The sequence below is a fragment of the Ailuropoda melanoleuca genome, chromosome X, assembly GCF_002007445.2.
Source record: "Ailuropoda melanoleuca isolate Jingjing chromosome X, ASM200744v2, whole genome shotgun sequence".
Classification (NCBI taxonomy): Eukaryota; Metazoa; Chordata; class Mammalia; order Carnivora; family Ursidae; genus Ailuropoda; species Ailuropoda melanoleuca.
In genome coordinates, this window is record NC_048238.1 from 40791698 (window position 1) to 40806518 (window position 14821).

A 14821-nucleotide genomic window follows, 5' to 3' on the forward strand; every position below is an offset into this window, starting at 1 on the left:
AGAGGAGCCTGATGTGGGGCTCGATCCCAGAACACCAGGATCACGCCCTGAGCCGAAGGCAGACGCTTAACCGCTGTGCCACCCAGGTGCCCCTGCTCATAGAATTTTAATGTCTGCCAGATTCGCTCTCATTTCCGCCGTTAGAGATTGTATATTCTCATTAACATTTTCGTTAATACTTTTTTCAAGTCTACACATCATCTTGACCATTGTTACTCTGAATTCCATTTCTGATAATTTGGTTATATCCATATCCATTACTTCTGTGGCAGAGGCCACAGACTCATTGTCTTTTCTTTGCTGGGGGGGATTTCTCCTTCTCGTCATTCTGATGAGGAGAGGTTGCGGGGTTGTCCAGAGCCCAAATCATTGACCGGGGCCCAGGCTGTGCGTCCTTGTTTTATAGGGATCTTAGGGATGTGGGCTTCTTGATTTTTCAGCCTGCCTTCTGGGGGAGGGGCCTGCTGCGCCAATACTCAGGCAACCCTGTTTGGGTAGAGTCTCCGTGTCCCCTGCGAGGGGGGGTGGGGATGGGCACCCTGTGAGCTGGTGTTTCCAGGCTTTTGTTCTCTGGTGGCTTTCCCTGGCGGTTTGCTGTGCCTCTTCTGAAAGTCAGAGCAGCAGTGGCCGAATCTTAGCCTCTGTCTCAGAACAGAGGGATCGCGGACCATTCTCCACTGATGTTCTGGCCACTTTAGCTCTGTTTCTGTTGGTGTTGCTCAACCCTGCAGCGTCCCGGGATGTGCGCCCCACACCCGGCGTCCTAGCCCTCACTTCCAGGGCCAGCGCGTCTCTAAACGCCGCCAGCCACCAGCGCCCCCGCGCGCTCCAGTGCTCCCGGTCTCAGTCTGGATCCAGTGAGCACACCAGAGTTCCGGGGCTCCGTGAGATGCCTGGTGGCGCGTGCTCCCGGCTCACGGTCCCAGTCTGCTCTCTCACGGGTGCAGGTCCCCGAATCCGCCCGCTCCCCCGTGCAGGTGGCTACCGCTTCCCGGCGCCTGGACACGGCGGCTCCCTACTCCTCCCTCCCCCTTCCGTTTATCTTCCGATATCTGTGCGCGGTTTCACAGCTCCCGGCTTCATACCTCAATACTCAGCGCTGGAGATGTTCATTTGTAGAGATCCAGATGTATCTTCCTGCGTCTCAGGCTGATTCCGTGGCTGTTCAGGCTAGTCTGGTACCTATCCAGCTCGACTCAGGGGACTGGCTGAAAAAGGGGCCCCCTACTCCTCTGCCATCTTAAGTCCCTCTACCTGTGCAGAATTTTAAAAGCCTAGTTTGCATTTTAGTCCTTTTCTGTTCACACACACACATTTTTCTTTGCCTTTCAAAAAACTCTTCTTATATGGTCATCGATCCTCCATTTAAAACCATTTTTTGTTCTACTGATTTCTGTTTCTTTCTCCTTTGCTGTCATTGCTAGTAGTTTTTGAAAGAACTATCTTCCAGTTCTTCTTTCGTGTCTCTCATTAATGCTGTTATATATTTTTATATCAAATAGCTCTTTTTGTTTTCAGGATTTTTTTAAATAGCATGCTGTTTTTGTGTTTTTAAGATTTATTTATTTTAGAGAGAAAGAGAGAGTGCATGTGGGGGAGGGGCAGAGAGAGAGAATGTCCTGCAGACTCCCCATTTGAATGAGGAGCCTGACACAGGGCTCAGTCCCACAACCCTGAGATCACAAACTGAGCTGAAGTCAAGAGTCGGACACTTAACTGACTGAGCCCCGCAGGCTCCCCACATACTGTTTTTGGTTTATGGATACAGCATCTTATCACTGTAAGGATATTAGTTTTTTAGTGTAATTTTTTTGAATAATGAGCTAGACATATGGCTCAGAAATTTAAAAAATATACAACTATATAAAATTTTAAAAAATATAAAAGTACACAGTCTAAATTAGCTTTCTCCTCTCAGCTCAGTTCTCTCTAATACATTTAACCGGGTTAGTTTTCTCTATATGATTAGGGGTTTTTTATGCAAAGAAAAGCAGATGAAAATACATTCTTATTTTATCCTTTTTATTTCACAAAACAGTGACTTACTAAATAAATTTTATCAGTTTTGTTAATCTTGGTGAAATATTATATGAATTACAAATAGTGCTGCCATGGACATTTTTTTATCATGTCCCCTCATATACATACATGTGTACCCCTATCTCTTAACTATATACACAGTGGTGGAATTAATGACTCATAGATTAAGGCTATCTTTTAAAGATTTTTATTGTAAAATACAGCATACATACAGAAAGGTGTACAAGACAGATATGTATAGCCCAGTGATTTTGCACTGTGTAGATCTAGAAAGTATCCGAGTTAGCATTCCAGAGTCCTCCTACTCCCAAAGATAACTGCTATCCTGATAAGTGATAACTGCTATCCCTTCCATTACGAGAAGGTCACAAGCCACAGAGTGGGAGAAGAGATAGACAAGACAGGACTTATACCCAGAACAACAAAACAGTAAGAAAAACAGACTACCCAGTAGTCAGAGGCCTTATTTGAATGGACATGTAACAAGAGAAGATATCGAAATAGCTAATGAACACCTGAGATGGTGCTCTGTCTCCTTAGTCGTCAGGGAAGTGCACAATTTAAACCACAATGTAATTCCACTACACTTTCACCAGAATGGCTAAAATTTAGAAGACTGAGGGGCACCTGGGGCGCCCAGTCGGTTACGCGTCTGCCTTCGGCTCAGGTCATGGTCTTAGGGTCCTGGGATGGAGCCCCGCATCGGGCTCCCTGCTCAGCGGGGAGTCTGCTTCTCCCTCTGCCTCTGCCCCTCCACCTGCTCGTGCTTTCTCTCTCTCTCTCATTCTCAAATGAATAAATAAAAATCTTAAAAAATCAAGAAGACTGACAATGACATGAGTGGGGAGGATGTAGAGCCGTATGAGCGGCTCATATGCTCATGTCAACACACGCGGCTGTTGATGTATCAGCTCATGTCTGCAGTTCTGTGCTGCTGGTGGGGCCGTAAACTGGCACAATCTCTTTGGAAAACCTTTTAGCCTTCTTCATCCAGGCACATTTAGACCATATGAGGAAACAATTCTCCTAGGAAAATACGCAGCAGAAATCCTTGGCTGATATACCAGGATGCATGTATAAATGCTCACTGTAGCATTGCTTGTCACAGCCAGAACCTAGAAGTAACTTAAATGTCCATTAATAGGAGCCTGGATAAAGAAGCTGAGCGCAGTATCGAGTGAAAGAAGCCAGACCCAAAAGAATTCATATTATTTCAATGCGCAAAAAGTTTAAGACAGGCCAAACGAATCTGTATTTTACAGGGGTGTATAGCGAGGTGGTAACACTAGAAAGCAAAACAGGGAAGTGTTTACTATCAGGATGGTGGTTTCCTTGATTGGTGGGGGCTGGGGGTTGAGGGTTGGGGGAGGAAAAGAGGCATGAGGAAGGCTTCTGGGCAAAGAGCTGGCAGTGCTCTGTTTCCACACCAGGGTGAGAATTACGTAGGTATTTGCCTTGAACAATTAGTAAGCCAAATATTCATGTTTCCTGTATTTTTACATGAATATTATATTTCATAATAAAAATCTTTTGAAAAGGAAAACCATATGTACCCTCTAATTGTTTTACTAAGTTTTTAATTTTAATTCCAGTATTGTTAACATACAGTGTTACATTAGTTTCAGGTATGCAATATAGTGATTCAACAGTTCTATACATGACTCAGTGCTCATCACAATAAGTGTACTCTTAATCCCCTTCGCCTATTTCACTCACCGCCCCCCATCTCCCCTTTGGTAGCCACCAGTTTGTTCTCTACAGTTGAGAGTCTGTTTCTTGTTTTCTCTCTCTCTCTCTTTTTTTCCTTTGTTCATTTGTTTTGTTTCTTAAATTCCACATATGAGTGAAGTCATAGTCATGTGGTATTTGTCTTTCTCTGATTGGCTTATTTCGCTTACCACTGTATTTTCTAAATCCATCCATGTTGTTGCAAATGGCAAGATTTCATTCTTTTTTATGGTGGAATAATATTCCATTTTATATTTATGTACACACGCCATATCTTTATCCATTCATCTATGGATGGACACGTGGGTTGCTTTCATAGTTTGGCTATTGTAAATAATGCTGCAGTAAACATAGGGGTGCGTGTATTTCTTTGAATTAGTGTTTTTGTGTTTTGGGGGTAAATATCCAGTAATGTGATTACTGGATCATAGGGTAGATCTATTTTTAACTTTTTGTGGAGCCCCCCTATACTGTTTTCCACAGTGGCTGCACAGTTTGCATTCCCACCAATAGTGCATGACTGTACCCTCTGATTTTAACCCCAGCCTCCCATATATACTTTGCAAAGGCAGACACACACACACACACACACACACACGCACCTATATCCATTTTTACACTTCCAACACTTGCTTTTCTTATTTAATAACAAATCCTGGTGATCATTCAGTATAATGAGTTACTTTTTCTTTTTTTTTTCTCTAAGACTTATTTATTTGAGAGAGAGAGAATGTGAGCATGAGCAGGGGGAGGGGCAGAGGGAAAGAATCTCAAGCAGACTCCCCGCTGAGTGTGGAGCCTGACATGGGTCTCGATTTCATGACCCTGAAATCATGACCTGAGCTGAAACCAAGAGTTGGACGTTTAACCAACTGAGCCACCCAGGCACCCCTAGTTCCTTATTCTTTTTAAAAGCTGAATTGGAATCTTACTCCAATGTATGGATATGTCAAAATATTACCACTCCCCTCTTAATAGACATTTGAGGTATTTCCAGTCTTTTGCTATTACAGTGCTGCAGTGGAAGTCCTTGTACATATTTCACTTAGCACAAATGGGAGTATGTTTGAAGAGAAATTTCTGCAAATGGAATTCCCAGGACAAATGATACATGCATTTTCATTTTTTTTAAAGATTTTATTTATTTATTTGACAGAGATAGAGACAGCCAGCGAGAGAGGGAACACAAGCAGGGGGAGTGGGAGAGGAAGAAGCAGGCTCATAGCAGAGGAGCCTGATGTGGGGCTCGATCCCATAACGCCGGGATCACGCCCTGAGCCGAAGGCAGACGCTTAACCGCTGTGCCACCCAGGCGCCGCATCATTTTTGATCGATACAGCAGAGTGGCTTTCCTTGTGGGTTGTATCAGGTATAGAAGAGTGCCTGTTTTTACCATACCCTATGGAGCAATGTCTTGTCATATTCGTTTTTTCTTTTTGGCACATCAGATAGGTTAAAATATGGTATCTCAGGATAGATTTAATTTGCGTTTCTCTTAGTATGGCCGAGGTTAAATATATTTGACTGTGTTTAGAGAGCCATTTATTTTTTCCTGAGCTGATATAAATTTCCTTTGCCCATTTTCCTATGAGGGTGGTTGTTATTTATATATGAAGGAGAGTAGCTCTTTAACTTTTATAGGGGACCCAAATATTTTTCCTCAACTTCTCATTTGTCTTTTAAATGAAAATTTTAGTGTTTTTCCATGCATTTCACATAATTGTGCTTATGAATCTTTTATGTCCTTCAAGTTCTGTGTCAGAACTAGAGGGGCCTGCCTTCCCCAATGCTCAGCTATGCTTAAAAAAAACTTCTGTGGGTTTTTTTTTTAAGTACTTTTATATCTTTAGTATTAACCTTTACTTCTCTCGCTGTCTAGATTTTTGGTGGTTGTTGTAAAAGCCTTAGCTAGGGATCCATTTTCATTTTCTTTTTTCTTTTTTTTTTAAGATTTATTTATTTGAGAGAGAGAGAGAGAGAGATGACGCACATATGTGAGTAGGGGAGGGGCAGAGGGAGAGGAGGAGAACCTCAGGCATACCCCAACTCAGGGCTCGATCTCACCACTCATGAAATCATGACCTGAGCTGAAATCATGAGTTGGATGCTTAACTGGCTGAGCCACCCAGGCGCCCCTCCATTTTCATTTTCTTCAAGATGCCTACTTATCTGTCCCAACACCATTTATTGAATAACCTGTATGTCGCCCACTAACATACAGTGCTACAGTAGTGCATATGTACATTCCAGCATATAACTGTGGTTATATTTATGGACCTTATTTGTGCTATTGATCTAATAATCATAATTGTGACAAGTCACTAAATTGTACTCCTGAAGCCACTATTACACTGTATGTTAACTAACTAGAATTTAAATAAAAACTTGAAACAAAAACCAAAAAATAGGGGCGCCTGGGTGGCTCAGTCATTAAGCATCTGCCTTCGGCTCGGGGTGTGATCCCGGGGTCCTGGGATCGAGCCCCGTATCGGGCTCCCTGCTCCGCTAGGAGCCTGCTTCTTCCTCTCCCACTCCCCCTGCTTGTGTTCCCTTTCTTGCTGGCTGTCTCTCTCTCTGTCAAATGAATAAATAAAATCTTAAAAAAATAATAATAGTCATAATCTTTATGATTGTAATTCCTCTATGTTCATAATTTATTCTAATAGATTGTAGGGCTAAGGCTCTGATTGCCCTTTTTCAGAAATTTATCCTTTTCCTGATTGATTTAATTCCTGTACACAATTTGTGATCAGCTTACCAAATTCAAAAACAATGTCCCTGCTGTTGTTAATGAGCTTGCATTACATTCGTATTTTAAGAATCATTTGTCTCTTTAAGACAATTCAGATTTCCTGCTAAAGAATAAGGTATGTCGTCTGTACTTTTTCAAGTAATCTTTGCATTTCCCCTTAGTGTGTTAATATTTTCTTCAAATATGTATTTATATATTTTATAGATTTTATTTATTTATTTATTTGAGCACAAGTGAAAGAGAGAGAGCATGAGCAGGGTGATGAGCGGGGACGAAGGAGAAGCAGACTCCCACTGAGCAGGGAGGCCAACGCAGGGCTCGATCCCAGGACCCTGGGATCATGACCTGAGCCAAAGGCAGACACTTAACCAACAGAGCCACCCAGGTATCAGTTTGGTATCAGTTTTTGTTTCTGTTATGTAAAGGAAAAAAATACAATGCAAATATATATGAGTGTATATTACAAATTCTAACTAAAATTACAATTATATACACAAAAGATAGTTGGAGAATGAGTGAAAGGAAAAACAAAGAATACTATGGTTTTCTTTTTTTTTTAATGATTTTTTATTATATTATGTTAGTCATCCCCGGTTTCCGATGAAAAGTCCGATGATTCATTAGTTGCGTATAACACCCAGTGCACCGTGCAATACGTGCCCTCCTTACTACCCATCACCAGTCTGTCCCATTTCCCCACCCCCCTCCCCTCTGAAGCCCTCAGTTTGTTTCTCAGAGTCCATAGTCTCTCATGTTTCATTCCCCCTTCGATTACCCCCCCTTTCTTTATCCCTTTCTTCCCCTACCGATCATCCTAGTTCTTATGTTCCATAGATGAGAGAAATCATATGATAATTGTCTTTCTCTGCTTGACTTATTTAACTTAGCATTATCTCCTCCAGTGCCGTCCATGTTGCAGCAAATGTTGAGAATTCATTTTTTCTGATAGCTGAGTAATATTCCATTGTATATATGGACCACAACTTCTTAATCCAGTCAATCTGTTGAAGGGCATCTTGGCTCCTTCCACGATTTAGTTATTGTGGACAATGCTGCTATGAACATTGGGGTGCATATGGCCCTTCTCTTATTCTTGTTTAGGAGAAGGATATGGATATTGATAGAGCTTGTTAGAGACACATTCATATAATTATGATCTTAGGCTGGAATAAGTAAACAGAAGAATAAAAATAGAATGGATAATTTTCAAATGAGCATTAAGTGGGGAAACACCCGAAATTTGATTTGTCAAGGAGATTAAAAGAAATGGCACAGCGGTTAAGCGTCTGCCTTCGGCTCAGGGCGTGATCCCGGCGTTATGGGATCGAGCCCCCATCAGGCTCCTCCGCTATGAGCCTGCTTCTTCCTCTCCTACTCCCCCTGCTTGTGTTCCCTCTCTCGCTGGCTGTCTCTGTCTCTGTTTAATAAATAAATAAAATCTTTAAAAAAAAAGAAATGAAAAGAACTATATAAATAGCAGAAATCAGTCCTAGTGGTTTATAGTAATCATTGTGAATGGGTTAAAATCATTCCTTAAAAGAGATACTCAGACTAGATGCGAAAGAAAAAAACAAGCAAAAACTGTTGAATTTCAAGCATTATTTTATAAACTTTTAATTACACTTAAAAATGAAAACACCCAAGAAATGTGAAAATAAAGGGACAGAAAAATGATAGACTTGGCAAACAAGAACCAATGGCAATCTGGGCCTGCATTTTTAATATCAGACGAGAGAGAATGGAAAAACATCACAAGGGACGAAGGTAAATGGTTCAAACTTTTGAATCCTAAGAAATACAGAAATTATCAGTACACATATAGCTAATGATATATACATCCTTAAACTATGTAACATTAAAGCTAGCAGGAATAGTTAATTCTACCCTTAACCGTTTTAACCTAACCTTGATCATGCAAAGAAAATTAATCTAAAGCTTTGCTGTAGTACAGATTATAATATTCTATAACCACAGGGAATTAAATTCCAAATAAAAAGTAAAAAGCCAGCAAAAATAAATCATGTCTACAAACATTAAAATATTTTACATGACTATGTGTTAAATAGAAAGCAAGTAATCTCACAAAATACGTAGAGGTTGTCTTGACTCGGCTGCCCTAAGAAAGTACCTTAAACTCGGTGGCTTAAGCGACAGAAATTTTTTTTCTTACAATTCTGGAGGCTGGGAGTCTGAGATCATGGTGCCAGCAGGGTTGGGTTCTGGTGAGGACCCTTTTCCTGGCTTGTACATGGCCACCATCCCACTGTCTTCATACGATCTCTGAGCATGCAGAGAGGGATTGCAGAGAGCAAGCAGGTTCTCTGGTGTTTTTATAAGGGCAGTTATAGAAAGGCCCCAGCCTAAATCCCATTGTGAGGGCCCTGTCCTCATGACCTCATATAATCTTAATTACCTCCCGAAGGCCCCATCTCTGCATACCATCTCATTGAGGTTAGGGCTTCGACATATGAATTTTAGGGGGACACAAGCATCCAGTCCATCACAGAGGTGACCTTCAAGCGACACATTTTAAAGTTTATGCACTAAAGCAAAACTTGCAGGTAGAGGGAAAATGATAGATTCAAATGCCTTTACTTATTCCTTCCCTAGTCCCACGAACTTTCCTTCCCGATAAATAGAAATGAGCTCTCCACTGAACCCCTTCCCCCCGTACCCCTTTAGGTATCCTCTCTTTCCTATATCACCACCTTTCCCCTTTTGTGCTGGTATCTTCCCAAAGCATATAACATGCAGTAATATTTTTCATCTCAAAAAATCTTCCCTTGACCCCTGATCCACTTCCAACCGAGGCGTTTCACCGGATAAGTAATTCCTGCAAGCTCACAGATATGCTCTAGATATGTCTAATGCCCTCTCCTCTTAGTTGGGTTTTTGGCCAGGAATTTGCTTCCTCCAACTGGGGTGGGGGTGGAGTCACTCCCCCTATAGCCATCCCCCCTACAGTTCTCTACAGATCTTGGGAGTTCCCCTTAAGCCAACCCCTAGCCCTCAACTCTTCCTTTCTTATGCTCTAAGTCTCCGTTCCCACGACCTGTTCTACGTCCTTGCCAGAATCTTGCGTTCCCGAGGGTTTCCTATACTCTCTGCTGAATGTTTTGATACAGAAGCCTGGCAAAGGGAACACCAATGACAGGTCATTCTCACTTGTGAATAGTGACGGGGCAATTATAAATGAAATATCATCAAACAGAATCTAGCAGTTCTGTAAAAAAGCTTTCATTCTGAGCACACGGTTCAGTATTACAAAATCTCTGTAATTCACCAATATGAACATATCACTGGAGAAAAGTGCTTTGATAAAATTCAACATCCGTGCTTGATTTTAAAAAGTATCAAAGTTGAGGGGCGCCTGGGTGGCACAGCGGTTAAGCGTCTGCCTTCGGCTCAGGGCGTGATCCTGGCGTTATGGGATTGAGTCCCACATCAGGCTCCTCTGCTGTGAGCCTGCTTCTTCCTCTCCCACTCCCCCTGCTTGTGTTCCCTCTCTCGCTGGCTGTCTCTCTGTCAAATAAATAAATAAAATCTTTAAAAAATAAATAAATAAATAAAAAGTATCAAAGTTGAGCGCTTCACACTTCAGTTCCTTCCCAAACCTCACAGTGGGGATTGTCACGGATGCAATGGGGGTTGATTAATGACATCCAGAATTCTTCATTTTAAATTGAGTCCTTTATCTTTATAAATTGCCTTCCTTTGTCTTGTTTAGTACTTTTCCAGAATTCTCCCCTGACTGATATTAAAATGGAGACCTTGCTTCCTTTCTGTGGGCACTTCCTTATACGTTGATGATGTCCAGAATTCTTTATGTTGGATTGAATCTTTTATCTTTATGAAGTGTCTTCCTCTGTCTTACTTAATTTTTTTTGTCCCATAATTCTACTCTGATTGATATTAAAATGGAGACCTTGCTTCCGTTCTGCTGGCTTTTTCTGATACACCTTTGTTCATTCTTTTTACCATGGCCTTTGAGCATTTTTCCTGTACAACATTTGAGAAAGTGTATTTTATATTATGCCTTCTAGTTTTCATACTGCTTTTTAAAAGAATATCTTTCACTGTATGCTCTCTTTTGCTTTGTTTTGGGTTCCTTTTAGTAATTTGAAAGGGTTGAATTCTTTTTTGGTTCTTTCGGTGGTTACCTTTATAACATTAATGTTGTAAAAGATAATTAATATTCTAATTATTGAAACAGTATCTGTTAACTGTCCAGTGTGAGTAATGACAAGATTTATATACTGCTATTTCAAGAGTTCTTTTCTTTGTTGTAAGCTTTCCTTGAACTCTGAGAGCTTATCTGTTCAGTTTGTTTGGGTCAGTCTAGGGACACAAAGATATGCATGTTGAATTTCCTCTCTTCCATATTTTTGTCATTTTTTCTCTACTATATTTTAAAGTCTTGATTCATTTCCACTTTACTTTCTTTATTAGTCCTAGTTCTTTGTTTATCCCCTGCTATCTGGGCAGGAACTGTTAAAGACTTCATTTCTGTGTTATTGTTTGTTTGTTCGTCTGTTTTTACTTTTTTATTGAGGTCTGCCAACATATTACGCAAATTTTTAAGACCGCTCAAGCAAGTGTCTTTTCCGAAGTTGGATACCTCAAATCAGAATCCAGATGAAGTCCACACACTGCATTTTTGTAAGTTTTTATTTTAATTCCAGTTAGTTAACATAAAGTGCAATATTAGTTTCAGGTGTACAATATAGTGATTCAACACTTGCATACATCACCCAGTGCCCATCACAAGTGCCCTCCTTAATCCCCATCCCTTGTTTCAGCCATCCCCCACCCACCTCCCCTTGGTAACCATCAGTTTGTTCTCTATGATTAAGAGTTTGTTTTTTGCTTTGTCTCTCTTTTTTTCCCCTTTGCTCATTTGTCTTGTTTGTTTCTTTCTTTCTTTTTAAAAGATTTTCTTTATTTATTTGAGAGAGAGAGCACTAGAGAGAGAGAGCAAGCACGAGTGGGGGCAGAGGTAGAGGGAGAAGCAGACTCCCCACTGAGCACAGAGCCCGATGCGGGACTCGATCCCAGGACCTTGGGATCATGACCTGAGCCAAAGGCAGACGCTTAACCGACTGAGCCACCCAAGTGCCCCCATTTGTCTTGTTTCTTAAATTCCACATACAAGTGAAATCAGATGGTATTTGTCTTTCTCTGGCTTATTTCGCTTAGCATCATACTCTCTAGCTCCATCCACATCATTACATTTTGTTCCTGTGTCTCTGTCAAGAACTGGGAAGGGTCTGAGATTTTATCCTACTTGCAAGCTCACCAGTGAGCCTGCCACAGTGGCCTGGGTGCTGGCAGAAGACTCGAGACTCCTGGGTCAGAGAAAGAGGACTTAATGCCCATGGCAATAGTAGGCAGTGTCTTAGCATGTGTGCCAGTTCCCTCCAAGGTGACACGAAGAGGCCCGCGTGGCATCTGCACACACAGCGGGTTCCTTAGATTACCTGAATCTTTCATAATGAGTAGTAAGCAAACCTGTCCTTTGCCCTGGAGGATGGCACAAACGTGTTCCAAGGCTGTTGGCCACGCGAACATCCTTGAAAAGATAGTCCAGAACAAAGGGCAGTCCGCGCCTGTGCTCACTAGACATGCAGAAGCGTCAGAGTCCCATGGAGAATTGCCTCCCAACAGTATCCTGTGGCTATCCATTGCATATTTGCAATATCCAATATCGGGGTTTTTTTTTAAAGATTTTTATTTATTTGTCAGATTGAGAGAGAGAGAATAAGAGAGCACAAGCAGGGGGAGCAGCAGGCTGAGGGAGAAGCAGGCTCCCCACTGAGCAATGAGCCCGACGTGGGACTCGATCCCAGGACCCCAGGATCATGACCTGAGCCAAAGGCAGACGCTTCACCGACTGAGCCCCCCGGGCATCCCTCCAATATCGTTTCTATATTGTCTCGTCTTCTGCAGATTTTCTCAGGAGTACGCTACTCCGTTAGCCACTCTGATTCATCTGCCTGACAGAGGCGAGGGCCAAATCTGTTGTTTGTCTCCTGCAGCATTGGATTAAAGCTGTTATCCACAGGGCTTCAAGTGATAGAATGAGGCCATGCTGCAGTATCTTGCTTAAGCAGGACCTCCAGGATTCCAGACTCATGCAGCTCAACGGATCCCAGAAGTGATTAATGTTTACCGTGCAAAGCGGGGTGCTTTTCTCCTTAAGTTGCTATACTGACCTTTCTGCTTGGCCTGAGGCACTAATCCAGGGGCAGCAGCACGTATTAGCAATTGCACAAATTTTGCCTTGGCCCAGTGGGGTGACTTCATCATCTTAAGATCCCTGGACAGTAAGCTGAGGCTGACCGGAATGCCCTCCAGGACCAAAGTAGTATGATTGATCACCTTGGCTAAAATCAGGGACACCTTTCTTACCACCTTTTCTTTTTTTTTTCTTTTCAGGATAATGTCTTTGGGTTTTTTTGTTTTTTGTTTTTTTAAATTAATTTTTATTATGTTATGTTAGTCACCACACAAGTACATCCTTAGTTTTTGATGTAATGTTCCATGATTCATTACTTGCGTATATCACCCAATGCACCAGGCAATACATGCCCTCCTTAATACCCATCACCAGCCTATCCCAATCCCCCACCCACCTTCCCTCTGAAGCTCTCCGTTTGTTTCCCAGAGTCCGTGGTCTCTCTTGGTTCATTCCCCCTTCTGCTTACCCCCCTTTCATTCTTCCCTTCCTTCTCCTACCGATCTTCCTATTTCTTATGTTCCATAAATGAGTGAAACCATATGATAATTGTCTTTCTCTGCTTGACTTATTTCACTTAGCATAATCTCCTCTAGGCCCGTCCATGTTGCTGCAAATGTGTAATCGGGACCCCCAGAAATTTCTAAGTGAAGAATAAGTTTTTGCCTCTAGCTCTTCCTACAAGAGAGAATTGCTGATTTCCCAGGGGAGTGTAAGAACCCTGTCATTGACGCCTTTTGAAGTGACTGTCTAAGTCTCCAAAGGGACCCATGGTCAGCAAGTGGGGTGGTAGTTTTCAACATTGGAAGATCCTGGCCAAGGATTGCAAACACAAAGGAAAGATGGGTGTGAGGAAGGCAGAGGTCGGCTGGCAGCCACATAAAAAGTAGTATCATAGGGGTCACAGAGTTTGCACTGTAGGAATCCTTATTAATAAATGGTTGTGGTTAACCTTGGCTTTGGCCCCTCAGGAGGGCAGAGTCTTTGGGTAGAACTAAGCAAAATCCATAAGGCTGATTGGAAAGTGGTAGGGGAGAAAATGGTGCTTATCAGGGATGAAAAGTGCTCCTATATACATGTGTATATATATATATGAGTAATGACATGCCTTTTATTTCTTTTGTTGTCTGATTGCTGAGCCTGGGACTTCAGTACTATGTTGAACAACTGGCGACAGTAGACATCCCTGTTGTGTTCCTGACCTTAGGGGAGAAGTTGTCAGTTTTTCCCCATTGAGGATGGTATTAGCTGTGGGTCTTTCATATATGGCCTTCATGATGTTGAGGTATGTTCCTTGTATCCCTACTTTCTTGAGGCTTTTTATCGAGAAAGGGTTCTGTATTATGTCAAATGCTCTTTTTGCATCTGTTGAGAGGATCATATGAAACCTATCCTTTCTTTTATTAATGTGGTGTATCACATTGATTGATTTGTGGGTATTGACCCACCTCTGCAGCCTAGGAATAAATCCCACTTGATCATGGTGAGTGATTCTTTTAATGTACTGTTGGATTCAATTTGCTAGTATTTTGTTGAGAATTTTTGCATCCATGTTCATCAGGGATATTGGCCTGTAATTCTCCTTTTTAGTGGTGTCTTTATCTGGTTTTAGAATCAAGGCAATGCCGGCCTCACAGAATGAGTTTGGAAGTTTTCCTTCCGTTTCTACTTTTTGGAGCAGTTTGAGAAGACTAGGTATTAACTCTTCTTTAAATTCTGGTAGAAGTCCCCTGGGAAGACTTTTGTTTATTGGGAGATTTTTGATTACTAATTCAATTTCTTTGCTGGTTATGGGTCTGTTCAAATTTTTTATTTCTTCCTGTTTCAGTTTTGGTAGTTTGTAAGTTTCTAGGTATCTATCCGTTTCTTCCAGCTTGCCCAGTTTGTTGGCATATAATTTTTCATAATATTCTCATAATTATTTGTATTTCTGTGGTGTTGGTTGTGATCTCTCCTCTTTTGTTCAGGATTTTATTTATTTGAGTCCCTTCTCTTTTCTTTTTGATAAGTCTGGCTCGGGGTTTATCAGTTTTATTAATTCCTTTGAAGAACCAACTCTTTAGATT

The 14821-nt window shown here is 41.6% G+C and overlaps 1 protein-coding gene across 9 annotated transcripts in view; it reads left to right on the plus strand.

Annotated features, from left to right (window-relative positions):
• Nucleotides 1-14821, plus strand: part of ZNF81 (zinc finger protein 81) — a 118977-nt gene that overhangs the window by 32607 nt on the left and 71549 nt on the right. The window contains exon 1 of one of the 9 annotated variants that reach the window (XM_019798115.2): nt 11087-11179. The exons of the other annotated variants lie outside the window; for them this stretch is intronic. Within the exon in view, the coding sequence (XP_019653674.1) occupies nt 11156-11179 (24 nt within the window). The 5' untranslated portion in view covers nt 11087-11155. Of the gene's footprint in view, nt 1-11086; nt 11180-14821 lie in introns of those variants that run through there. 9 annotated transcript variants of the gene reach the window in all.